General features: G+C 38.8%; 1 protein-coding gene across 2 annotated transcripts in view; it reads right to left on the reverse strand.

The window, feature by feature from the left end:
* Window positions 1–225: 225 nt before the first annotated feature.
* The window catches only part of TPK1 (thiamin pyrophosphokinase 1), a 350,278-nt gene continuing 324,933 nt past the window's right edge, over window positions 226–25,570 (reverse strand). Inside the window, exon 9 of one of the 2 annotated variants that reach the window (XM_060108529.1) lies at window positions 226–1,399. In XM_060108529.1, coding sequence (XP_059964512.1) covers window positions 1,272–1,399 — 128 coding nt within the window. In that variant the 3' untranslated portion in view covers window positions 226–1,271. Of the gene's footprint in view, window positions 1,400–20,816; window positions 22,058–25,570 lie in introns of those variants that run through there. The other variant, XM_060108530.1, reaches the window with a different exon arrangement.

Raw genomic sequence — 25,570 nt, forward strand, 5'->3', positions numbered from 1 at the left:
CTTCCATGGTTAGAGAAAGTGTTGACAGCACTGGGTTGCTCCCCAAAATCAGAGGCATGAAGAACTATACCTATTAATCATCTTTTGAGCAAATTTGTTTTTTTGTACAGAAACACTGATTAGGAAAGACTGGTCATTATAAAATACAGGTGAGAAAATGGATTGTTTTCTTAAAAACGGACCCCAGGCACATGGATAACTAAATATTTTTATTTGACATCTGGATTCAATTTCACATATATCTGCATAAATTACGAACAATTATCTCTAATGATTGACTAGGCACAACTGCATGCTAGTTCACCTGATCCCACTTTCACTCTCCACTTACAAGGCAACCGTCACTCTGTTGTAGCACCAGAAAGAAGAGAGCTGCTGGTCCCTTTCCTGCTGCTGGTCCCTTTCCTTAGGGCAACACTGGCTTTGCACTATGTAAAGCTGCTGGGCAGGTTCTGCCTGTTTTAAATTTTAATAATCAGGCCAATCATTTTTGAATTTATTACGAAAAGATAATAGCAAAAACCATTAAGGCCAGAATAAAATGGTGCAGTTCTAGCATCCCAAGCTAGAAGGAATTATTTTTTCAGTGAAAGGGAATACATATAATACAGAGAGAGCTAATATTATTAGACAGAAGTAGCCTTCGGTGTTAAGCAATTAAGGATGAACAGGAGGAGGTTTATGTGCTGGACACCACGGAGCCTCAACAGAGCCTTCTCAGCTTCAAACCTAAAAACAGTTTTCTAGGTCTTCCCTGGTGGCGCAGTGGTTGAGAGTCCACCTGCCGATGCAGGGGACACGGGTTCGTGCCCCGGTCCGGGAAGATCCCACATGCCACGGAGCAGCTGGTCCTGTGAGCAGTGGCCGCTGAGCCTGTGCGTCTGGGGACTGTGCTCCGCAACGGGAGAGGCCACAACAGTGAGAGGCCCGCGTACAGCAAAAAAAACCCCAAAAAGCAAAAAACAGTTTTCTAGGATACATGGAATGATTAATAACATAAGAATGATCAGTCCTGAATTTTAGAGTGGAATAATCTACATTAGTTTTCCAACTGAGTGTAATTTACTTTCTTAAGAAATAATGATTTCCCCCCCCCTCACTGTACAATTGAGATCTGTCATTCATAATGTCACCTGGATGATCTAAACATTAACATATTTAAAACTAGCGGGTTTCTCAGGGACAGGTTTAGATTCCTGCCAACCAAGGTGAACTGTTCTCGTGGAGCATGAAGTTGTTGGCAAATGAGGTCAGAGGCACAGCTGCGGAGGTCAGTCATGGGTGTTTTTGACAGCCATGGTCCAGAGGAGGGGATGGTCTGTTTCCACAGTCACAACACCAGATCCATCATAGGTATTGGAAGTGCTGACCAGTGTTCCAAAGCTAATCCTGTGATTTGCTGTAAGAAAATAAGAAAACAAGTTTGGTGAGAGCCAAGCTCCCTCCAGTGGAGAATGGCTTTGTCAAGAGTTACCAAAAAGCAATTAAGCACACACTTTGATAGATGATCTGTAAAATGCGGGCTAGGTTAACTTAATACCTGCCCTGCAAACAGATTGTACCTTTTTTTCCCCCTGTGCTTATACAGTTAGGCCCCCACCAGCCATCTGCTTCATACCTAGGAGTGTACATATGTCAATCCCAATCTCCGGGGGGGAATGGGGAGTTAGTGTTTAATGGGGGCAGAATTTCAGTTTAGGAGAAAAATTCAGTAGATGGATGATGGTGAGAGTTGCACAACAGTATGAATGTACTTAGAGCCACTGAACTGTACAGTTAAATATGGTCAAAACAGTATGTTTTATGTGACTTTTACCACAATAAAAATTTTTTTTTAATGTGGGATAGGTGAAATGTATGATATGAGATTCTAAACCTGAAAGTTTCTATAACTTGTTATAACCAGTCTTCCTGGAGTTGGTTATTGGTTATTTACCAGTTTGGGATATATGTCACTCTCAATACTAAATTTCATTAATTTTTTTTTTCTTTACCAGTTGTAAAACCAAAACCCATATTTGTAATAGGTTACTTCCTTGCCTGGGTGCAATTTTAATTTTTCTTGATGATTCAGAATTAACTTTTTTTTTTTTTTTCCCGGTACGCGGGCCTCTCACTGCTGTGGCCTCTCCCGTTGCGGAGCACAGGCTTCAGATGCGCAGGCTCAGCGGCCATGGCTCATGGGCCCAGCCGCTCCACGGCATGTGGGATCTTCCCAGACCGGGGCATGAACCCGTGTCCCCTGCATCGGCAGGCGGACTCTCAACCACTGTGCCACCAGGGAAGCCCCAGAATTAACATTTTTCTATTTGACTAAGCTCTATAAAAATACAGTTTTAGTTTCAATTATAAATGATATGGGCAGAAAGCTAATTACTTTCAAAAAAAGCATGGGATTTTGGTCATTTTTTCTCATAAAGAAAAGCCAAAGTGAACAAGGCTTGCTTTCTGTAAAATTAATCAGAACTCGGAGGTCAAAAAGCAGACTTCCAAATGTGTAATCTTGAGCAAGCCACTTAAACTCAGCATATGATGAGGGCACAAAATGAGATAATCCTTTAAATTGCTTAATTATGAAAATAAAGGCTTTGGAGTTAAGTTATATTATTAGAGTTTATATATTTATAAATTACATAAATTACAAATTTATAAATTACATAATTACATATAAGTTACATATATATATGTGTGTATATATATATATATATTATATATATATATATATATATATATATATATATATATATAATATATATATTTCCTAACAAGTTCGTTGAAGTTAATGCCTGGGCATCCATTGGTAACCTCACTTCCCTTTGCTTATAAAAGAGCAGTTCACGTTATCAACATGACTTGAAACCATGACTGTCCTACAAACATTCCTTGATAATCAGTACCGATTTCTTCGCTAAGAAATTAGAAAGAGAAAAGTAAACAAATGTTATGGAGAGAAATAAACAAATGTCAAGAGTCAGAAAAGGCCCCTTTTCCTTCAAACAAAGTTCAACTATGAAGTTACACAGCTTTGGAGTAAATAATTCAATTATAATGGTCACTTCCCGCTAGAGGGAGCCTGTTATCTTTCTGAGGAAATCTTGAAAAGGCAATTTAAAAATTCAGAAGTAGTATTATAGGATAATATAACATCAGTAATTCACACAGTTTACTTATTAAAACTCAAACTATTTCTTTACTAATTACTAACGTGATTAGTAAACTGTCAACACGTTTACTAATGCAAACATGAAGTTATAGAGTAAAACTACAGGAATACAGAGGGAACCTCGTGTGACTGTTGCCCTAACAGGTAACTCAGTGCAAGAAGCTTTCGCCTCTCATTAATCTGGGGCTTTTCTGAGATGATGTTTCTGAATGATATTTATGATAAGCACATAAATTTACAAATCCAGACATAGATAGTGAAATCTGTCAAGGAAAGAAGCCTTGCTCTCCTGAAGGGTGACCGTGCCTGGAATCTAGGTGCACACCAGATCCGTACTGACATCCATCCCAGGCCCAGGGTTGCCAACAGCCCTCTGGGGAAGGGCTGGGGAACAGTTTACACGTTTTATACCATTTATTCAGAAGGGCAGTTTAGGGTGTTTCAGTGGACCAGCTTTACAGTGGAAACCCCCCAGTGAAGCACAAGGTACACACAACCCACCTGAATGTGAAACAATGTGTTTAAGATTCTGGCAACTAATTAAGTTAAAATCCTATTTTTTACCTGGGCTCAAAGGACATGAGTGCAAAATTATTTCTCTAGTTTGTAGTTGCACATAAATTCCTTTCTGATTTTCTGAAGGCAGACTATGGATTTTGGATTATCCTAGGTAGACGACTATATTATATATATTGGTTTTTCTAAGACATTGTTGCATCCTAATTAATTCTTAAATGGGAAAAGAAGTGAAATAGCTTTATTAGGGTATGAGAAGGTACAGTTTTTACTTTGCATGAAATATTTAAGGCCATTATTATCCAGGCTTATAAATCATGTTTTCTTTTTATTTTGTAATGTTAAAAGAACCAGTTATTAAACATTTCTTAGTTGGCTTTGGGCTGCTATAACAAAATGCCATAGGCTGGGTTGCTTAAATAGCAGACATTATTGCTCACAGTTTAGGAGCTTGGGAAGTTCTAGATCAGGGTGCCAACATGGTTGAGTTCTGGAAAGAACTGTCTTCCTGGCTGGTTTTCAGACAGCTGCCTTCTTGCTGTATCCTCATTTGGTGGAGAGATCTCCTGCCTCTTCCTCTTTTTATAAGGGCACTAATCCCATCATGAGGGTCCCACCCTCATGACCTAATCCAACCCTAATTATCTCCCAAAGGCCCCACCTCCAAATACCATCACATTGGGGGTTATGGCTTCAATATGTGAATTTGGGGGGACTCAAATACTCAGTCCATAACAATAGTTACAATTAATTAAAGGTTACAGTGAAATTCATTTGATTATCTCCAACTTTATGGAAAGTAGAATAAAAATGATAGAAAACTAAGATGAATAAACTGAAACACAAAATCATGAAATTTAATTGACTATGTCACTACAATTATTTTGGAGTATGTTTTCTCCAAAGAATCATGCTTTTGGACAAAACTTTCAAAAGTCTCCCTTAGAAGAAAATCTCTTTTTTTTTTAAAGAAAATATTTGTAATTAATACTGAACTCCCCTCTCCCCAAATGTGTGAGGGTCGATCAAGAAATAAAATACATAAGACTGGCAGAGAGATAACTTCCTGCAGATAGCAATACAACAAATTACTTCCTTTTATTATTTTTTCTTCCAGCTTTATTGAGAGAGAATTGACATATAGTAACACTGTATAAATTTAAGGTGTATAGCAAAATGACTTGACATATGTATATATTGTGAAATGATTACCAAAATAAGTTTAGTTAACATCCATCACCTTACATAATTACATTTTTTTCCTTGTGAGAACTTTAGTGTCTACTCTCTTACCAACTTTCAAATATACAATACAGCCTTGGCAATGATACTCGTCATGTTGAACATTACATAGCCAGTACTTATTTATCTTAAAACTGGAAGTCCCTATCTTTTGACCACCTTCACCTCATTCTCTCCACCCTCTGCCTCTGGTAACCACAAATCTGATCTTTTCTATAAATTTGAGTTTTTTAGCTACCACATATAAGTGAGATGGTACAGTACGTGTCTTTCTCTGTCTGACATTTCATTTAGCATAATGCCCTCAAGGTCCATTCATATTGATGCAAATGGCAGGGTTTCCTTTTTATGGCTGAACAGTATTCCACTGTATATACACCGCATCTTTATTCATCTGTCGATGGAAACTTAGGTTGTTTCCATGTCTTGGCTATTGTAAGTAATGCTGTAATGAACATGAACATGGGAGTGCAGTTATCTATTTGACATAGTGATTTTGTTTCCTTTGGATATATACCCAGAAGTGGGATTGCTGGTAATATGGTAGTTTTATGTTTAATTTTTTTGAGAAACCTCCATACTGTTTTCCATAGTGGCTGTACCAATTTACATTCCCACCAACAGTGCACAAAGGTTCCCTTCCCTCCATATCCTCTCCAGAACTTGTTCTCTCTTGTCTTTTTGATGACAGCCAATCTAATAGGTATGAGGTGATAACTTATTGTGGTTTTGATTTGATTTCCCTGACTAGTGATGTTAACTACCCTTTTCATGTACCTATTGGCCATCTGTATGTCTTCTTGGAAAAATGTCTATTCAGATCCTTTGGCCATTTTTAACTTATTTTATTTTCTTTTGAGTTGTGTGAGTTCTTTATATATTTTGAATATTAACCCCTTCTCAGATATGATTTGCAAATATCTTATCCCATTGCTTAGGCTGTCTTTTCATTTTGTTATTGTTTCTTTTGCTGTGCAGAAGCTTTTTAGTTTGGTGTAGTCCTACTTGTTTATTTTGTTGCTTGTGCTTTAGTCTTTTGTGCTTTGGTCTTTTGCCAAGACCCATGTCAAGAAGCTTTATTCCTGTGTTTTCTTCCAGGAGTTTTATGGTTTCAGGTCTTATGTTTAATTTCTTAATCCATTTTGAGTTAATTTTTGGGAGTGATATAAAATAGGGATCTAGTTTTACTCTTTTACATGTAACTATCCAATTTCCCAGCACCATTTATTAAAAGGACTGTCTTTTCTCCATCGAGTATTCTTGGCTCTCTTTTCATGTTAGCTCACTGTATATGTGTTGGTTCTCAATTTCTGGGTTCTCAATTCTGTTGCATTGGTTTATGTGTCTGTTTTTATGCCAGTACCATAATGCTTTTATTATTATATCTTTATAATATAGTTTGAATTCAGGAAATGTGATGCCTCCAGCTTTGTTGTTCTTTCTCAGGATTGCTTTGGCTATTCAGGGTCTTTTGTAGTTTCATATGAATTTTAGGATTTCTCTTTCTTCTGTAAAAAATGCCATTGGAATCTTGATGAGGATTGCAATGAATCTATAGGTGGCTTTGGGTGGTATAGATATTTTAACAATATTAATTCTTCCAATCCATGAGCATGGAATATTTTTCCATTTATTTTAATCTTCAGTTTCTTTCATCAATATATTATAGTTTTCAGTGTAGAGATCTTTCATCTCCTTGGTTAAATTTATTCCTAAGTATTTTATTGTTCTCAATGATATTGTAAATGAGATTATTTTTCAGATAACTCATTCTTAGTGTATAGAAATACTTTTGATTTTTGTATGTGGAATTCTGTATCCTGCAACTTTACTGAATTCATTGACCTTTTTTTTTTTTTTGGTTGAGTGTTTAGTCTTTTCTATACATAAAATCATGTCATCTACAAACAGAGATAATTTGGGGTCTTCCTTTCCAATTTGGAAGCCTTTTCTTTCTTTTTCTTGCCTGATTTCTCTGGCTTGGACACCTGGTGCCGTGTTGAATAGAAGTGGTGAGAATGGGCATCCTTGTCCTGTTGGAAAAGCCTTCAGTCTTTCACCATTGAGTATGATGTTAGCTGTGGGCTTGATATATGTGGCCTTACTTTACTGTATTGAGGTGCATTCCTTTTCTATAGCTAGTTTGTTGAGAGTTTTTATCATGAACAGATGTTAAATTATGTCAAATGCTTTTTCTGCATCTATTGAGATGATCATATGATTTTTATCTTTCATTCTATTAATGTAATATATCACATTTATTGATTTGCATATATTGAACCATCCTTGCACCCCAGGGATGAATCCTACTTGGTCATGGTGTATGATCCTTTTAATGTGCTGCTGAATTCGGTTTGCTGTTTTGTTGAGAATTTTTGCATCTATATTCATCAGGGATATTGGCCTGTGGTTTTCTTTTCTTGTAATGTCCTATTTGGCTTTGATATCAGGGTAATACTAGCCTTGTAAAATGAGTTTGGAAGTGTTCTCTCCTCTTCAGTATTTCTGGATATTTTGAGAAGGATTGCTGTTAATTCTTCTTTAAATGTTTGGTAAAATTTACCAGTGAAGACATCTGGTCCTGGACTTTTCTTTTTTGGGAGATTTTTGATTACCAATTCAATACCCTACTAGTAATTGGTCTGTTCAGATTTTCTAGTTCTTCCTAATTCAGTCATGATAGGTTCTATGTTTCTAGTAATTTATCCACTTTTTCTATGTGTTGGTGTATAGTTGGTCACTGAAGACTCTTATGAACCTTTGTGTTTCTATATTATCAGTTGTAATGTCCCCTCTTTCATTTAAATTTGTGTTAATTTGGGATCTCTCTCTTCCCCTTGGTTAGTCTCAATAAAGATTTGTCTGTTTTGTTTATCTTTTCAAAGAGCCAGCCCTTAGTTTTATTAAGTTTTCTCTATTTATTTCCTGGTCTCTATTTATTTATGCTCTAAACTTTATTTCCTTTTTTGGCCAACTTTGGGATTAGTTTGTTCTTCATCTTCTAGATTCTTGAGGTGTAAAAGTTCAGTTGTTTATTTGAGATCTTTCTATTTCTTGAGGTACGCATTTATAAACTTCCCTCTGAGACCTGCTTTTGCTGCATCCCATAAGTTTGTATGTTTTGTTCCCATTTTCATTTGTCTCAAGATACTTTTAAATTTCTCATTTAATTTCATCTTAGATCTACTGGTTGTTCAGGATAGTACTGTTTAATTTCCATGTATTCATGAATTATCCAGTTTTACTCCTTTTACCAATTTCTAGTTTCATACCATTGTGGTCAGAGGAGATATTAGGTATGATTTCAGTCTTGGTTAATTTGCAAAGACTTGTTTTGTGGCTTAATGCATGATCTATGCTAGAAAATGTTCTGTGTGCATTTGAGAAGAATGTGTATCCTGCTGTTGTCAGACAAAGTATTCTGTATATGTCTGTTACAACTTAGTCAACAGTGTTGTTCAAATCCATTGATTCCTTATTGATTTTCTGTCTGAATGATCTATTGGTTATTGAACGTGGGGTATTAAAGTCCCCAACTATTTGTTGTTGTTTATTTATTTCTCCTTATAATTCTGTTAATGTTTGCTTTATATAGTTAGGTGCTCTGATGTTGGGTGGGTGCATAAATATTTACAATTGGTGTATCTTTTTGATGGATTAACTCCTTTATTGTTATATAGTGAAGTTCTTTCTCTTTCTGTCATTTTTAGCTTAATGTCTATTTTGTCTGAGTATAGCTACCTTTGTTTTTACTTCGTTATCATTTGCTTGAAATAACTTTCTCTATCCTTTCAGTCTCAGTCTGTGTCTTTGAAGCTAAAGTGAGTCTCCTGTAGGCAGTATATTGTTTGATATTGTTTTTAAGTCATTCATCCAATTTTGTGTCTTTGATTGGAGCATTTTATCCATTATGCTTAAAGTAATTATTGATGGATAAGAATTTACTATTGCCATTTTCTTCCTTGTTTTGCTGACTGTTTTGTAGCTCTGTTGTTCCTTGCTTCTTCTTCTGCTGTCTTCTTTTGTGTTGATGACTTTTTTTGTATTGGTATACTTTCACTTGATCCTGATCTTCTGTGTAATAGGTTTTTCCTCTGTGGTTACCATGAGCCTTATATAAACTATCTTATATTTATAATATCCCATTTTAAGCTGACAACAACTTAACTTCAATAGCATCTCTAAAATTACAATTTACTTCTCCTCCATCACGTTACAATTTACATATTGTTTATATTATGTATACAGTAACAGACTATTGAAGTTATGGGGTTTTTAAAATACATTTTAAAACTTTTAAACTAGAGTTGTAAGAGAATTATGCACCACTATTACCATATTAAATAACTTTGATTATTTACCAATACCAGGAAGTCTTATACCTGTGTTCATCTGATTTTATCATGTAAATTAGCATCACTTTATTTCTGCTTGAAGAACTCCCTTTAGCATTTCTTGTAAGGCAGGCCTAGTGGTGATAAACTCAATCAGCTTTTGTTTGTTCAGGCACTTATTTATCTCCCCTTCATTTCTGAAGGACAGGTTTGCCAGGTATAGTACTGCTGTTGACAGATATATATATATATATTTTGTGCAGTATGTGGGCCTCTCACTGTTGTGGCCTCTCCCGCTGTGGGGCACACGCTCCAGACGCACAGGCTCAGCGGCCATGGCTTACGGGCCTAGCTGCTCCGCAGCATGTGGGATCTTCCCGGACCGGGGCACGAACCTGTGTCCCCTGCATTGGCAGGAGGACTCTCAACCACTGCGCCACCAGGGAAGCCCGACAGATTTTTTTTTTTCTTTCAATGTTTTGAATATATTACCCATTCTCTCCTGGCCTGAAAAGTTTCTTTTGAGAAATCTGCCCATTATGGGGATTCCCTTGTATGTAATGTGTTGCTTTCTCTTGTTGCTTTGAAAATTCTCTTTCTGTCTTTGACTTCTGGAACTATTTCGTTTAATCTATTTGGGGTCCTTTGGGCCTCATGGATTTGTATGTTCATTTCTTTTCTCATTTTCAGCCATTATTGCTTTATATACACTTTCTGTCCCTTTCTCTTTCTCCTTCTGGGTACCCATAATGCAGATATTGTTTCTTCTGATGGTGTCCTACAAGTTCCATAGGCTTTCTTCACTCTTTTTCATTCTTTTTGTTCTTTTGTTCCTCTGACTGGATAAATTCAAATACCCTGTCACTGATTCTTTCTCTGTCACTGATTCTTTCTTCTGCATGGTCAATTCTGATTCTGAAGCTCTCTATTGAACTTTACAGTTCAGTCATTGTATTCTTTAGATCTAGGACTTCTGTTTGGTTTATTTTTGATGGTTTCTATTTTTTTTCTTCATCTCGTTTTGTTCATGCAATCTTCCCCCCCCGAATTTTGTTATCTGTCTTGTAGTGCACTAAACTTCTTTTAAGAGGATTATTCTGAATTCATTGAAGTTCATAGATTTCCATTTCTTTAGGGTCAATTATTGGCATTTTATTAGTTTCCATTGGTGGTGTTATGTTTACCTGATTTTTCCTGATCCTTGATTTCTTACATTGGTATCTGCACATTTGAGTAAACAGTCTCTTCTTCTAGACTTTACAGGTATGCCTTGGCAGAGACAGTACTTCACCAGTCAGCTCAGCTTGGGGTTCTGGACATGTGAACTGACAGACTCCTTGGGCAGGGGGAACCTGCTATTAGGGTCTTCTTTGTGGGCAAGGCCGCTGCCTGAGCTCTGAGGTTGTGGGGTATGTGTTGTGGCTGAAAACAGTTGGATAGGACTGCTGGCTTGGTTCTCTGCCTAACTGAGGCTGTTGGATGGGGCTCTGTGGTTGCCTGGGTTCTCTGGTCAGGCTTCCTGGATGGTCAGAACTCGGTACTATATTTAGCAGTAGTTGGGGCTATGATGTAGCTTCCCTGCTTGACCAGGGCAGCAGAATGGACCCCATGGCCAGCACAGCCCATTGTTTAAGGAGCCAGATCAGGCAGGATTGTGTGCCAAATTCTCTGGCCAGGCAGAGTTGCTGGTTTTGCAGTGCAAATGGTGAGAACCACTGGTTGTGCTCTCTGCTCAGGTATCACTGTAAGTGGGGCTGTAAGATGGGCTATGCCAGTGGTCCCCAACCTTTTTGGCACTGGGGACTGGTTTTGTGGAAGACAATTCTTCCACGGACCGGGGCGGGAGGTGGGGGGATGGTTCAGGCGGTGATGCAACGGGGAGCAAAGGGGAGCAGCAGATGAAGCTTCACTCGCTGGCCTGCTGCTCCCCACCTGCTGTGCGGCCCAGTTCCTAATAGGGTCTGCGGCCCAGGGGCTGGGGACCCCTGGGCTACACAGTTTCCCATGTGCCTGGTTAGGTTTCTGGTTGGGCATGCTGAAGGCTGTATTTAACAGCGGGTAGGGCTATGAATTAGTTTCCCTGCCTGGGCGGAGCCACTAGACAGGCTCTAAGGGTGACACGTCTCTTATTTGGGGGCCAAATTAGGCAGAATCATGCACCAAGTTCCCTGGCCTGACAGGCCACCATCCTGGCTCTGCAGATGGGCAGGGCCACTGGCTAGGCTCTCCGTTCAAGTGCTGCTGTAACTGTGGTTGCAGGATGGGCTACACAGACTCCCAGGAGCTCTGGTGAGGTTTCCTGGTCAGTAGGGCTGGAGGCGGTATTCAGCAATGGGCGGGGCTATGAATTAGCTTTCCTGTCCAGATGGCATGGCAGAACAGGCTCCATGGCTGGCAAGGGCTCACTGTCTGGAGTCCTGAATCAGGCAGATCTGTGCCCTGCCAAGTTCCCTGGTCAGAATGGACCACGATCTTGGCTCTGCAGATGATCAGAGGTGCTGGTTGGGACTTCTACTTGGGCACCACTGGGAGTAGGAACAGGGCCACAATCCGAGGACTCGTTGCTATAAATCCCTTCCCCCTTCTCTGTCACAGTCACGTCCCCAAGTCCCTTTAGATGCCCATAAGGCAAGACCTGAGAAGGCATCCTGAGACATGACCCATGATGCTGGAGGAGCTGGGTGTCCACCTGGACTTTCTTTTCCCCCGGAGGAACTGCAGGCCTGGGGAGCCAGCCTGGGGGAGGAGTGATGTGGTCAGAGTGTAGCTGCTCCTCTTAACTTTTCTAATGCGGTCCTATCTCATTCTCTGTGATACAGGGGGTGCCTTCAGCCTCACTCCTGTGTTCTAGCATTTTCACAATGGTGTCTTGTCTATAGATAGTTATTAGTTGGTCTTCTTGTGAAGAGGACTGAAGTTGGGAATGACCTATGTTTCCATCTTGATGATGTCACTCCTTCACAAATTACTTTTTCATTTCTACTCCAGAGGACTCGTCCAAAACTTTGGTTAGCTGAACATTTACTTTCAATTCAACATTTAGAACCTATCTAGATTCAGATTTTTTCCATTTTTGTTTGCAGAGAGTACAGCAGAGCTAGACATAGTTGTTCTGAGACAACCACTCAGATCAAGCCCTGTTTTTAACTATAGACAAAAATAAAAGTGATAGCCATGTGTAAAACTATAAGCAACCGTGTAATCTGTGATAAGCATAACCTAAAATTGCTTGCTCTGTTTGAATGTAAAAGTTGTGTCTTATCTATTTGCTTCAAAGCATGATCATTTGTTTTAAGGACAGTTGTAGTCTAATGATAGAATATTGGCTGGTGAGGATGGGTTAAGTTCCTCTTCCAATGAAATTTAATGTGAATTATATTAGGGAACACAGAGGCATAGTCTGACTCTGAGCTTTTCATATTTTAGAGAAACAGAACTTAAAAATATGAGAAACATGAAAACTGATTTTATAATTTTCATCCATTATTTCAAAGTATTTTCTTTCCCAAAGGAAAGGTTGAGAATTAGGCACTTAATATTCTATTGCTTTCAGTGGTGTCCTATAGCTTTTCTCCAAAGCTGGAAAGACTGAAGACTGCAAAGCAGAGGCTGGCAAATTGGTAGAATTCAAGTATTCAGCTCTTTTCCTGTCAGTTGGAGGGAGGTAGGGCCATTTGTCCTGGCTTCTTACCTTACTCTGCAAGCTGGTTTAGTGGGCTGTGCTCTTTTGAACTGGTTGACAGAGTGTAAAGGAGTACTTTGGAGGCCTCTGATGCTCTCAAGCATTGGAAAGCAAGAGAAGGAAGCATCTGTTCCCTCTGCACCTGTGTGATTGTTCTGCTCAGGTGTTTTTTACAGAGGAGGCATCTTGCTGTCAAAAACTATGAACCCTGTCATGATGAGGTTAGTAAATCAGACCTAGGTTCAAACCTTGGCTTTACCACTCTCTAGCTCTATATGAACTCAGTTCTTTGACCTTCTGACTTCAGTTTCCTCATATGCAAAATGTGGATAATAATGTCTGCTTCACAGAGAAGTTGTATGGATTATATAGTCAAAATTCTAACACACAGTAAGTATTCAAGGAATTTCCATCCCTTTTGCTTTCTTCCGTTATTTTGTCAATAAAGTAGATCGGATTTTCCTCTCCTACCTTAAGAGTCTTTTAAAATGAAAAAAGAGAGATGTCATGATTTGAACAATAAGCAAATGCCTTAATTCAAGTGACTAGTTTATAGCCAGCTGAGAGACAGAATGAGATAAACTTTGCCAGGCTAGGTTATGTGTGATGCTTAAAATCATTTCAGGTGTCATCTGCATACATGTGCAAACTCATTTGTTTGACAGATATTTATGAAGGTTATACCCTGTGCTGGCATTAAGGATACAAACATGAGTGTGTCTGCTTTCAAGGACTTCACATTTTAGTAAAAGGTGAAGACATATATATAGTCCAATTCAGTGGATAGGATTGAAGCAGGAGGCAGGAGCTAATAAGGATGGAGCTGGAATGGTCTGTATATTCTAGTGGAATGGGGAGGAATCCCCCAGAGGCCTGGCTTCCCAAGAATCTGTGGATGGACACTGGTTATCTTATAAAAATAAATAAATTATTTAAAAGGTAATGCAAATGTATCTAAAAATCAACAAAACAGAGAGTAAACGAGAAGGGAGTGAACAAACTTTGTCTGGGAGATGCTACTCAAAGAGGTGGTATTTGGGATGGAGTAATGCTCATTCATTCAAGACATTATCTGAGCACTTACAGTGTTCAAGGTACAGCAGGCTTTTATCTGTAGTTTACAGATGAGGAAAAGGAAGCTCAGAGAGGTTAAATCCACAGGCTATGATGATCACAAAAGTTGTTAGACACATGTTGCTATGGGAGGTTAAAGCAATACTTTGAGGAGCTCTAAAAAGAGAATTGATGCTGGTCTGTTTCCCTGAAGTATAGAACTGTCAACAGCCTGACAGAGTAGGCTAAGTGGATGACTTAGCGAGACTGATAAAACCACTCTAAGACTTAACGTAGTACTGTTTCTACCACACAGATACGTGTTTAATAAGCCTATTATGCTGAATCCCAAGGTTCCCTACCATCCTGGAATATTAGGTTAAGTTCTAGGAGTTAATTAGACTTACTGGACATCATTAACTACTTCAACATAATGGAACCACTGTATGCTCTACATCCATTAATTATTCTCTGAAGATGCTTAGCCTTGTTGGAGTAATGGCTATACGTTAAGAAAATGTGACTCAGATTTCGTTAGCATTAAAGCAAACCATACTACCTCTAAAATCAGTTCACTGTGACTGGTCTTTACAATTTTAATTTTTTGAACTAGAGATCTTAAAAATGTCTTTTTATGTATATACGTGAGACAAACTTTCTATTTAAAAATTGCTAATTTACACTTTAAAATAGAAACTCCTGGCAGGATTATTACTATTAAAATTGTATCCTATAAAACAGCATTTAGACTTGAAACTTTTCAAAAAGTAAATTGCTATATTGTGTTTTCATTTTCTTAAAGGCAGAAAGTCAAACTATTTCTAGTTTAAAGGTATAGAGTACATGCAGCATCTACTCTCTTAGCAAGTTTCAAATATTCAGTTCAGTGTTATTAACTATAGTCATCATGCTGTATATCACATCCCCATGACTTATTTATTTTATAACTGGAAGTTTGTACCTTGTGATCACCTTTACTCATTTCTTCCACCCTCTCACCCCCCACTTCTGGCAATCACCAGTATGTTCTTTGTATCTATGAGACATTCCACATATATATCAGATCATCCTGTTTGTCTTTCTCTGTCTGACTTACTTCACTTAGCATAAAGCCCTCAGAGTCCGTCCATGTTGCTGCAGATGGTAAGGTTTCCTTCTTTTTTATGGCCAAGTAATATTCCTGTGTGGGTGTGTGTATTTACAAAATCTCACATTTTCTTTATCCATTCATCCACTGATGGACACTTAAAGTTCTTAAAGTTGTTTCCATGTCTTGGCTATTGTAAATAATACTGCAGTGAACATGGGGGCACAGATAATCCTTTCAAGTTAGCATTTTCGTTTCCTTTGGATAAATACCCAGAAGGGGGATTGCTGGGTTAGATAGAAGTTCTGTTTTCAATTTTTTGAGGAACCTCCCTACTGTTCTCCACAGTGGCTGCACCAATTTACATTCCCACCAACAGTGCACGAGGGTTCCCTTCTCTCTACAGCCTTCACAGCACTTGTTATCTTGTCTTTTTGATAATAGCCATGCTAACAGGTGTGAGGTGGTTTTGATGTGCATTTCCCTGATGATTAGTGAGGCTGAGCACATTTTCATGTACCAGTTGTCCATCTGTATGTATCTTCTGTGGAAAAAAAGTCTATTCAGATCCTCTGCCCATTAAAAAAATTTTTTTTTGCTATTGTATGAGTGCTTTATATATTTTGGATATTAATTCCTTATCTGATATATTGGCAAACATTTTCTCCCTTTTAGTAGGTTGATTTTCAATTTTGTTGATGGTTTCCTTTGCAGAAGATGGCTTCCTTACCTGCACAGAGGCTTCTTAGTTCAATGAAGTCCCACTTATTACTTTTTTGCTTTTGTTGCCTTTCCTTTGGGGGTCAAATCAAATCACTGCAGAGTGGATGGCAAGGAGCTTTTTCCGTATGTTTCCTTCTAGGAGTTTTATGGTTCAGGTCTTATGTTAAAATCTTTAATCCATTTTCAGCTCATTTTTGGGTATGGTGTAAGATAGAGGTCTAGTTTCCTTCTTTTTGCATGTGTACATCTCATTTTCCCAACACCATTTGTTGAAGGGATTGCCCTTTCTCCATTGTATATTTTTGTCTTTTTTGTTGAAAATTAATTGACCATATATGCATGGGTTTATTTCTGGGCTGTTTGGTTCCACTTGACCTATATGTCTTCTTTTATTTGAAATATAGTTTACAATCAGGAAGCATGATTCCTCCAGCTTTGTTCATTTTTTCTTAAGCATTTTTTTTTTTTTTGCGGTATGCGGGCCTCTCACTGTTGTGGCCTCTCCCATTGCGGAGCACAGGCTCCGGACGCGCAGGCTCAGCGGCCATGGCTCACGGGCCTAGCCGCTCCACGGCATGTGGGATCTTCCCAGACCGGGGCACGAACCCGCATTCCCTGCATCGGCAGGCAGACTCTCAACCACTGCACCACCAGGGAAGCCCTCTTAAGCATTTTTATGGGAGTAAAATTGCTTTATATTGCTGTGTTAGTTGCTGCTGTATAACAAAGTGAATCAGCTATACATATACATATATCCCCATATCCCCTCCCTCTTGCGCCTCCCTCCCACCCTCCATATCCCACCCCTCTAGGTAGTCACAAAGCACTGAGCTGATCTCCCTGTGCTATGTGGCAGCTTCCCACTAGCTATCTATTTTACATTTGGTAGTGTACAGATGTCCATGCCACTCTCTCACTTCGTCTCAGCTTACCCTTCCCCCTCCCCATGTCCTCAAGTCCATTCTCTATGTCTGCATCTTTATTCCTGCCCTGCCCCTAGGTTCTTCAGCACTTTTTGTTTTTCGGATTCCATATATATGTGCTGGCATATGGTATTTGTTTTTCTCTTTCTAACTTACTTCACTCTGTATGACAGACACTAGGTTCATCCACCTCACCACAAGTAACTCAATTTCGTTTCTTTTTATGGCTGAGTAATATTTCATTGTATATATGTGCCACATCTTCTTTATCCATTCATCTGTCGATGGACACTTAGGTTGCTTCCATGCCCTGGCTATTGTAAATAGTGCTGCAATGAACGCTGTGGTGCATGACTCTTTTTGAATTATGGTTTTCTCAGAGTATATGCCCTGTAGTGGGATTGCTGCATTGTATGGTAGTTCTATTTGTAGTTTTTTTAAGGAACCTCCATACTGTTCTCCATAGTGGCTGTATCAATTTACATTCCCACCAACAGAGCAAGAGGGTTCCCTTTTCTCCACACCCTCTCCAGCATTTACTGTTTGTAGATTTTTTGATGGCCATTCTGACCACTGTGAGGTGATACCTCATTGTAGTTTTGATTTGCATTTCTCTCATGATTACTGATGTTGAGCATCCTTTCATGTGTTTGTTGGCAATCTGTATACCTTCTTTGGAGAAATGTCTATTTAGGTCTTCTGCCCATTTTTGGATTGGGTTGTTTGTTTCTTTGATATTGAGCTGCATGAGTTGCTTGTATATTTTGGAGATTAATCTTTGTCAGTTGCTTCGTTTGCAAATATTTTCTCCCATTTTGAGGGTTGTCTTTCCGTCTTCTTTATGGTTTCCTTTGCTGTGCAAGAGCTTTTAAGTTTCATTAGCTCCCATTTTTTAATTTTTGTTTTTATTTCCATTTCTCTAGGAGGTGGGTCAAAAAGGATCTTGCTGTGATTTATTTCATAGAGCATTCTGCCTATGTTTTCCTCTAAGGGTTTTATAGTGTCTGGCCTTACATTTAAGTCTTTAATCCATTTTGAGTTTAGTTTAGTGTATGCTGTTAGGGAGTGTTCTAATTTCATTCTTTTATATGTAGCTGTCCAGTTTTCCCAGCACCACTTATTGAAGAGGCTGTCTTTTCTCCATTATATATTCTTGCCTCCTTTAACAAAGATAAGGTGACCATATGTGCATGGGTTTATCTCTGGGCTTTCTATCCTGTTCCATTGATCTATATTTCTGTTTTTGTGCCAGTACCATACTGTCTTGATTACTGTAGCTTCGTAGTATAGTCTGAAGTCTGGGAGCCTGATTCCTCTAGCTCCATTTGTCTTTCTCAAGATTGCTTTGGCTATTTGGGGTCCTTTGTGCTCCCATACAAATTGTGAAATTTTTTGTTCTAGTTCTGTGAAAAATGCCATTGGTTGTTTGTTAGGGATTGCATTGACTCTGCTGATTGCTTTGGGTAGTATAGGCATTTTCACAATGTTGATTCTTCCAATCCAAGAACATGGTATATCTCTCCATCTGTTTGTATCATCTTTAATTTCTTTCATCAGTGTCTTATACTATTCTGCATACAGGTCTTTTGTCTCCTTAGGTAGATTTATTCCTAGGTATTTTATTCTTTTTGTTGCAATGGTAAATGGGAGTGTTTTCTTAATTTCTCTTTCAGATTTTTCATCATTAATGTATAGGAATGCAAGAGATTTCTGTGCATTAATTTTGCATCCTGCTACTTTACCAAATTCATTGATTAGCTCTAGTAGTTTTCTGGTGGCATCTTTAGGATTCTGTATGTATAGTATCATGTCATCGGCAAACAGTGACAGTTTTATTTCTTTCCCGATTTGGATTCTTTTTCTTTCTTTTTCGTCTCTGATTGCTGTGGCTAAAACTTCCAAAACTATGTTGAATGAGAGTGGGCAACCTTGTCTTGTTCCTCATCTTAGTGGAAATGCTTTCAGTTTTTCACCATTGAGAACGATGTTGGCTGTGGGTTTGTCATATATGGCCTTTATTATGTTGAGGTAAGTACCCTCTATGCCTCCTTTCTGGAGAGTTTTTATCATAAATCGGTGTTGAATTTTGTTGAAAGCTTTCTCTGCATCTATTGAGATGCTCATATGGTTTTTATTCTTCAATTTGTTACTATGGGGTATCGCATTGATTGATTTGCATATATTGAAGAATCCTTGCATTCCTGGAATAAACCCCAGTTTATCATGGTGTATGATCCTTCTAATGTGCTGCTAGATTCTGTTTGCTAATATTTTGTTGAGGATTTTTGCATCTATGTTCATCGGTGATATTGGCCTGTAGTTTTCTTTCTTTGTGACATCTTTGTCTGGTTTTGGTATCAGGGTGATGGTGGCCTCGTAGAATGAGTTTGGGAGGGTTCCTCCCTCTGCTATATTTTGGAAGAGTTTCAGAAGGATAGGTGTTAGCTCTTCTCTAAATGCTTGATAGAATTTGCCTGTGAAGCCATCTGGTCCTGGGCTTTTGTTTGTTGGAAGGTTTTAAATCACAGTTTCAATTTCAGTGCTTGTGATTTGTCTGTTTATATTTTCTGTTTCTTCCTGGTTAAGTCTCAGAAGGCTGTGCTTTTCTAAGAATTTGTCCATTTCTTCCAGGTTGTCCATTTTATTGGCATAGAGTTGCTTGTAGTAATCTCTCATGATCCTTTGTATTTCTGCAGTGTCAGTTGTTACTTCTCCTTTTTCATTTCTAATTCTATTGATTTGAGTCTTCTCCCTTTTTTTCTTGATGAGTCCGGCTAATGGTTTATCAATTTTGTTTATCTTCTCAAAGAACCAGCTTTTAGTTTTATTGATCTTTGCTATTGTGTCCTTCATTCCTTTTTCATTTATTTCTGATCTGATCATTATGATTTCTTTCCTCCTGCCAACTGTGCGTTTTTTGGTTCCTCTTTCTCTAATTGCTTTAGGTGTAAGTTTAGGTTGTTTATTTGAGATGTTTCTTGTTTCTTGAGGTAGGATTGTATTGCTATAAACTTCCCTCTTAGAACTGATTTTGCTGCATCCCATAGGTTTTGTGTCATTGTGTTTTCATTGTCATTTGTTTCTAGGTATTTTTTGATTTCTTCTTTGATTTCTTCAGTGATCTCTTGGTTATTTACTTGTGTGTTGTTTAGCCTCCATGTGTTTGTATTTTTTACAGTTTTTTTTTCTGTAACTGATATCTAGTCTTACAGTATTGTGGTCAGAAAAGATACTTGATATGACTTCAAGTTTCAAAATTTACCAAGGCTTGATTTGGGACCTAAGATATGGTCTGTCCTGGAGAATGTTCCATGAGCACTTGAGAAGAAAGTGTATTTTGCTGTTTTTGGATGGAATGTCCTATAAATATCAACTAAGTCCACCTTGTTTAATGTGTCATTTAAAGCTTGTGTTTATTTATTTTCATTTTGGATGATTGATCTGTCCACTGGTGAAAGTGGGGTGGTAAAGTCCCCTACTATGATTGTGTTACTGTCGATTTCCCCTTTATGGCTGTTAGCATTTACCTTATGTATTGAGGTGCTCCTATGCTGGGTGCATAAATATTACAATTGTTATATCTTCTTCTTGGATCAATCCCTTGATCATTAGGTAGTGTCCTTCTTTGTCTCTTGTAATAGTCTTTATTTTAAAGTCAATTTTGTCTGATATGAGAATTGCCATTCCAGCTTTCTTCTGATTTCCATTTGCATGGAATATCTTTTTCCATCCCCTCACTTTCAGTCTGTATGTGCCCCTAAGTCTGAAGTGGGTCTCTTGTAGACAGCATTTATATGGGTCTTGTTTTTGTAACCATTCAGCTAGTCTATGTCTTTTGGTTGGAGCATTTAATCCATTTACATTTAAGGTAATTATCTATATGTATGCTCCTATTACCATTTTCTTAATTGTTTTGGGTTTGAATTTGTAGGTCTTTTCCTTCTCTTGTGTTTCCTGCCTAGAAAAGTTCCTTTAGCATTTGTTGTAAAGCTGGTTTGGTGGTGCTGAATTCTCTTAGCTTTTGCTTGTCTGTAAAGGTTTTAATTTCTCCATCAAATCTGAATGAGATCCTTGCTGGGTAGAGTAATCTTGGTTGTAGGTTTTCCCCTTTCATCACTTAAAATATGTCCTGCCACTGTCTTCTGGCTTACAGAGTTTCTGCTGAAAGATCAGCTGTTAACCTTATGGGGATTCCCTTGTATGCTATTTATTGCGTTTCCCTTGCTGCTTTTAATATTTTTCTTTGTATTTAATTTTTGATAGTTTGATTAATATGCGTCTTGGCATGTTTCTCCTTGGATTTATCCTGTATGGAACTCTCTGTGCTTCCTGGACTTGGGTGACTATTTTCTTTCCCGTATTAGGGAAGTTTTCAAGTATAATCTCTTCAAGTATGTTCTCAGCCCCTTTCTTTTTCTCTTCTTCTTCTGGGACCCCTGTAATTTGAATGTTGGTGGATTTAATGTTGTCCCAGAGGTCTCTGAGACTGTCCTCAATTCTTTTCATTCTTTTTTCTTTATTCTGCTCTGCAATAGTTATTTCCACTATTTTATCTTCCAGGTTACTCATCCGTTCTTCTGTCTCAGTTATTCTGCTATTGATTCCTTCTAGAGTATGTTTAATTTCATTTATTGTGTTGTTTATCATTGTTTGTTTGCTATTTAGTTCTTTTAGGTCCTTTTTAAACGTTTCTTATATTTTCTCCATTCTATTTCCAAGATTTTGGATCCTCTTACTATCATTATTCTGAATACTTTTTCAGGTAGAGTGTCTTGTTTCCTCTTCATTTGTTAGGTCTGGTGGGTTTTTACCTTGCTCCTTCATCTGCTGTGTGTTTCTCTGTCTTCTCATTTTGCCTACCTTACTGTGTTTGGGGTCTCCTTTCCACAGGCTGTAGGTTTGTAGTTCCTGTTGTTTTTGGTGTCTGCCCCCAATGGGTAAGGTTGGTTCAGTGGGTTGTGTTGGCTTCCTGGTGGAGGGGACTGGTGCCTGTGTTGCGGTGGATGAGGCTGGATTTCGTCTTTCTGGTGGGCAGGTCTGTGTCCAGTAGTGTTTTGGGGTGTCTGTGATCTTATTGTGATTTTAGGCAGCCTCTCTGCTAATGGGTAGGGTTGTGTTCCTTTCCTGCTAGTTGTTTGGCATGGGGTGTCTAGCACTGGAGCTTGCTGGTCGTTGAAGTGGAGCTGGGTCTCAGCATTGAGATGGAGATCTCTGGGAGAACTCTTGCCGACTGATATTATGAGGGGCTGGGAGGTTTGTGGTGGAGCAATGTCCTGAACTTGGCTCTCCCACGTCAGAGGCTCATGTCTGACACCCGGGCGGAGCAGCAAGACCCTGTCAGCCACACAGTTCAGAAGAAAAGGGAGAAAAGAAAAGAAGAAAGAAGAAAAAATAGTTATTAAAATAAAAAATTAAAAAATTAAAAATTAAAAATAAAAAGAATAGAGCAACCAAACCAATATACAAATCCACCAATGATAACAAGCAGTAAAAACTATACTAAAAAAAAATCGGACAGATAGAACCCTAGGACAGATGGTAAAAGTGAACCTATACAGACAAAATCACACAAAAGCATACACATACACACTCAAAGAGAAAAAGTTAATAATATATAGATATAACAAAATAAAAGAGAGCAACAAAATCAATAAACAAATCTACCAATGATAATAAGCTCTAAATACTAAACTAAGATAAACATAAAACTAGAAACAAATTAGACACAAAGCAAACCCCAAGTCTACAGCTGCTCCCAAAGTCCACTGCCTCAGTTTTGGGATGATTTGTTGTCTGTTCAGGTATTCCACAGATACAGGTACATCGAGTTGACTGTGGAGATTTAATCTGGTGCTCCTGAGGCTGCTGGGAGAGATTTCCCTCTCTTCTTTGTTCGCACAGCTCCCTGGGTTCAGCTTTGGATTTGGCCCTGCCTCTGCGTGTAGGTCGCCTGAGGGTGATTGTTTTTCACCCAGACAGGACAGGGTTAAAGGAGCAGCTGATTAGGGGGCTCTGGCTCACTCAGGCTGTGGGGAGGGAGGCGTACAGAATGCAGGGTGAGCCTGCGGCGGTGGAGGCCGGCGTGACGTTGCAGCAGCCTGAGGCATGCTGTGTGTTTTCCCGGGGAAGTTGTCCCTGGATCATGGGACCCTGGCATTGGTGGCCTGCACAGGCTCCTGGGAAGGGAGGTGTGGATAGTGACCTGTGCTTGCACACGGGATTCTTGGTGGCTGCAGCAGCAGTGTTAGTGTTTCATGCCATCTCTGGTGTCTGCACTGATAGCCACGGCTCACACCCATCTCTGGAGCTCGTTTAGGCAGTGCTCTGAATCCCCTCTCCTTGTGCACCCCAAAACAATGGTCTCTTGCCTCTTCGGCAGTTCCAGACTCTTTCCCAGACTCCCTCCTGGCTAGCTGTGGAGCACTAGCCCCCTTCAGGCTGTGTTCATGCAGCCAACCCCAGTCCTCTCCCTGGGGTCTGACATCCAAAGCCGGAGCCTCAGCTCCTAGCCCCCATTTGCTCCAGTGGGTAAGCAAACAAGCCTCTCGGGCTGGCGAGTGCTGGTTGGCATCGATCCTCTGTGCAAGAATCTCTCTGCTTTGCCCTCTGCACCCCTGTTGCTGCACTCTCCTCTGTGGCTCCAAGCTTCCCCCCCTGCGCCCCCCCCCGTCTCTGCCTGTGAAGGGGCTTCCTAGTGTGTGGAAACTTTTCCCTTTCACAGCTCCCTCCCAGAGGTGCAGGTCCCATCCCTATTCTTTTGTCTCTGTTTTTCCTTTTTTCTTTTGCCCTACCCAGGTATGTGGGGAGTTTTTTGCCTTTTGGGAAGCCTGAGGTCTTCTGCCAGCGTTCAGTAGGTGTTCTGTAGGAGTTGTTCCACATATAGATGCATTTCTGATGTATTTGTGGGGAGGAAGGTGATCTCCGTGTCTTACTGCTCTGCCATCTTGCAGGTCCTCCCCCCAGCTTTGTTCCTAAGATTGCTTTGGCAATTCAAGGTCTTTTTGTGGTTCCGTACAAATTTTATGATTGTTTGTTCTATGTTTGTGAAAAATGCCACTGGAATTTTGCTAGAAAGATCTGTAGATTCATTGCACTCCCTGAGTAGTATGAACATTTTAACAATATTCTTCCAATCCATGAGTGTGGAATATCTTTTGATTTATTTTAGTCTTCAACTTCTTTTAACAATGTCTTATAGTCTTCAGTGTAGAGATCTTTCACCTCCTTGGTTAAATTTATTTCTAGGTATTTAATTTTTTATGAAATTGTAAATGAGATTTTCTTAATTCCTCTTTCTGATAGTTCATTATTAGTACATGGAAGCAGAATAAAATTTTTTATATTGATTTTTGTATCCTACAACTTTACTGAATTCATTTATTAGTTCTAACAGTTTTTTGGTGAAGTCTTAGGGTTTTCTCCATTGTAATAATCATGTCATCTGCAAATAGTAACAGTTTTACTTTTTCCTTTCCAAGTTGGATGCCTTTTTTTTCTTACCTAATTAATTGTTCTGGCTAGGACTTCCATCACTATGTTGAATAAAAGTGCTGAGAGTGAGCCATTTTCTATTAATTTAATCCAGTATACCTAAAATATTATCATTTTAACATGTCTTATCGAGATGTTTTACTTTTTCATACTAAGTCTTTGAAATCTGGTATGTATATATACTTACCGCATATCTTAATTTGGACAAGTCACATTTTAAGTGTTGAAGAGCAATAAGTAGCAAATTTACTGTATTGATTAGACAGTACAGATTCTAGGTTACTGAAGTGGGAACTATATTTAAGATTCAGTTATCTGTTTCTGCAGAGGAACATTATTTAATTATACAGATACTGATTTTCATTTCACCTGCAGATATGGAGTGATAGAGTCTCATGTTATAAAGGTACTATTACATTTAAAGTAAGCATATCAAATCCATTTGAAATGATTTCCCCTTATTATAGGAATGGATCCAGAAACACTCAGATACTTAACATGTGCTCAGCAGTGAGACAGACTGAGTCCTCTGCGCTTCAAGTTGACAGTTTAAAAATAGGTAGCAAAACTGTAGAAAAAAAACCTGGAACTGCAAAATTTAAACAAACCTAACATAAAATTACCAATAGGATATATATTATCAATACATCCTGTAAGGAATATCATGACTCCTTCCTGGACATGTAGCAGATAGTCCTTTAATTGTACTCCTTACCCCAAATCATCACCGCTCCTTCCCACTCCTCTAAATGCCTTGTCTGATCATGTCTCTCTCATGTGAAAGAATAACTCATGGACTCCAGTTGCCTATAACCTCCCTGCCCCCCACCCTAAACATCATGGCCTGACATTAAGGCCCTTCATCATCTAGTTCCTCCCCTATAACCTACTTGCCAGCCACCCCATGCTACTTGCTATTCCCTTAATAAACCTAAATGTAAGACCAGATACTACAAAACTCTTAGAGGAAAACATAGGCAGAACACTCTATGACATAAATCACAGTAAGATCCTTTTTGACCCACCTCCTAGAGAAATGGAAATAAAAACAAAAATAAACAAATGGGACCTAATGAAACTTAAAAGCTTTTGCATAGCAAAGGAAACCATAAACAAGACCAAAGGACAACCCTCAGAATGGGAGAAAATATTTGCTAATGAAGCAACTGACAAAGGATTTATCTCCAAAATTTATAAGCAGCTCATGCAGCTCAAAAACAAAAAACCAAACAACCCAATCCAAAAATGGGCAGAAGATCTAAATAGACATTTCTCCAAAGAAGATATACAGATAGCCAAAAAGCACGTGAAAAGATGCTCCATGACACTAATTATTAGAGAAATGCAAATCAAAAT

The sequence above is a fragment of the Mesoplodon densirostris genome, chromosome 9 (genome assembly GCF_025265405.1).
Source record: "Mesoplodon densirostris isolate mMesDen1 chromosome 9, mMesDen1 primary haplotype, whole genome shotgun sequence".
Taxonomy (NCBI): domain Eukaryota; kingdom Metazoa; phylum Chordata; class Mammalia; order Artiodactyla; family Ziphiidae; genus Mesoplodon; species Mesoplodon densirostris.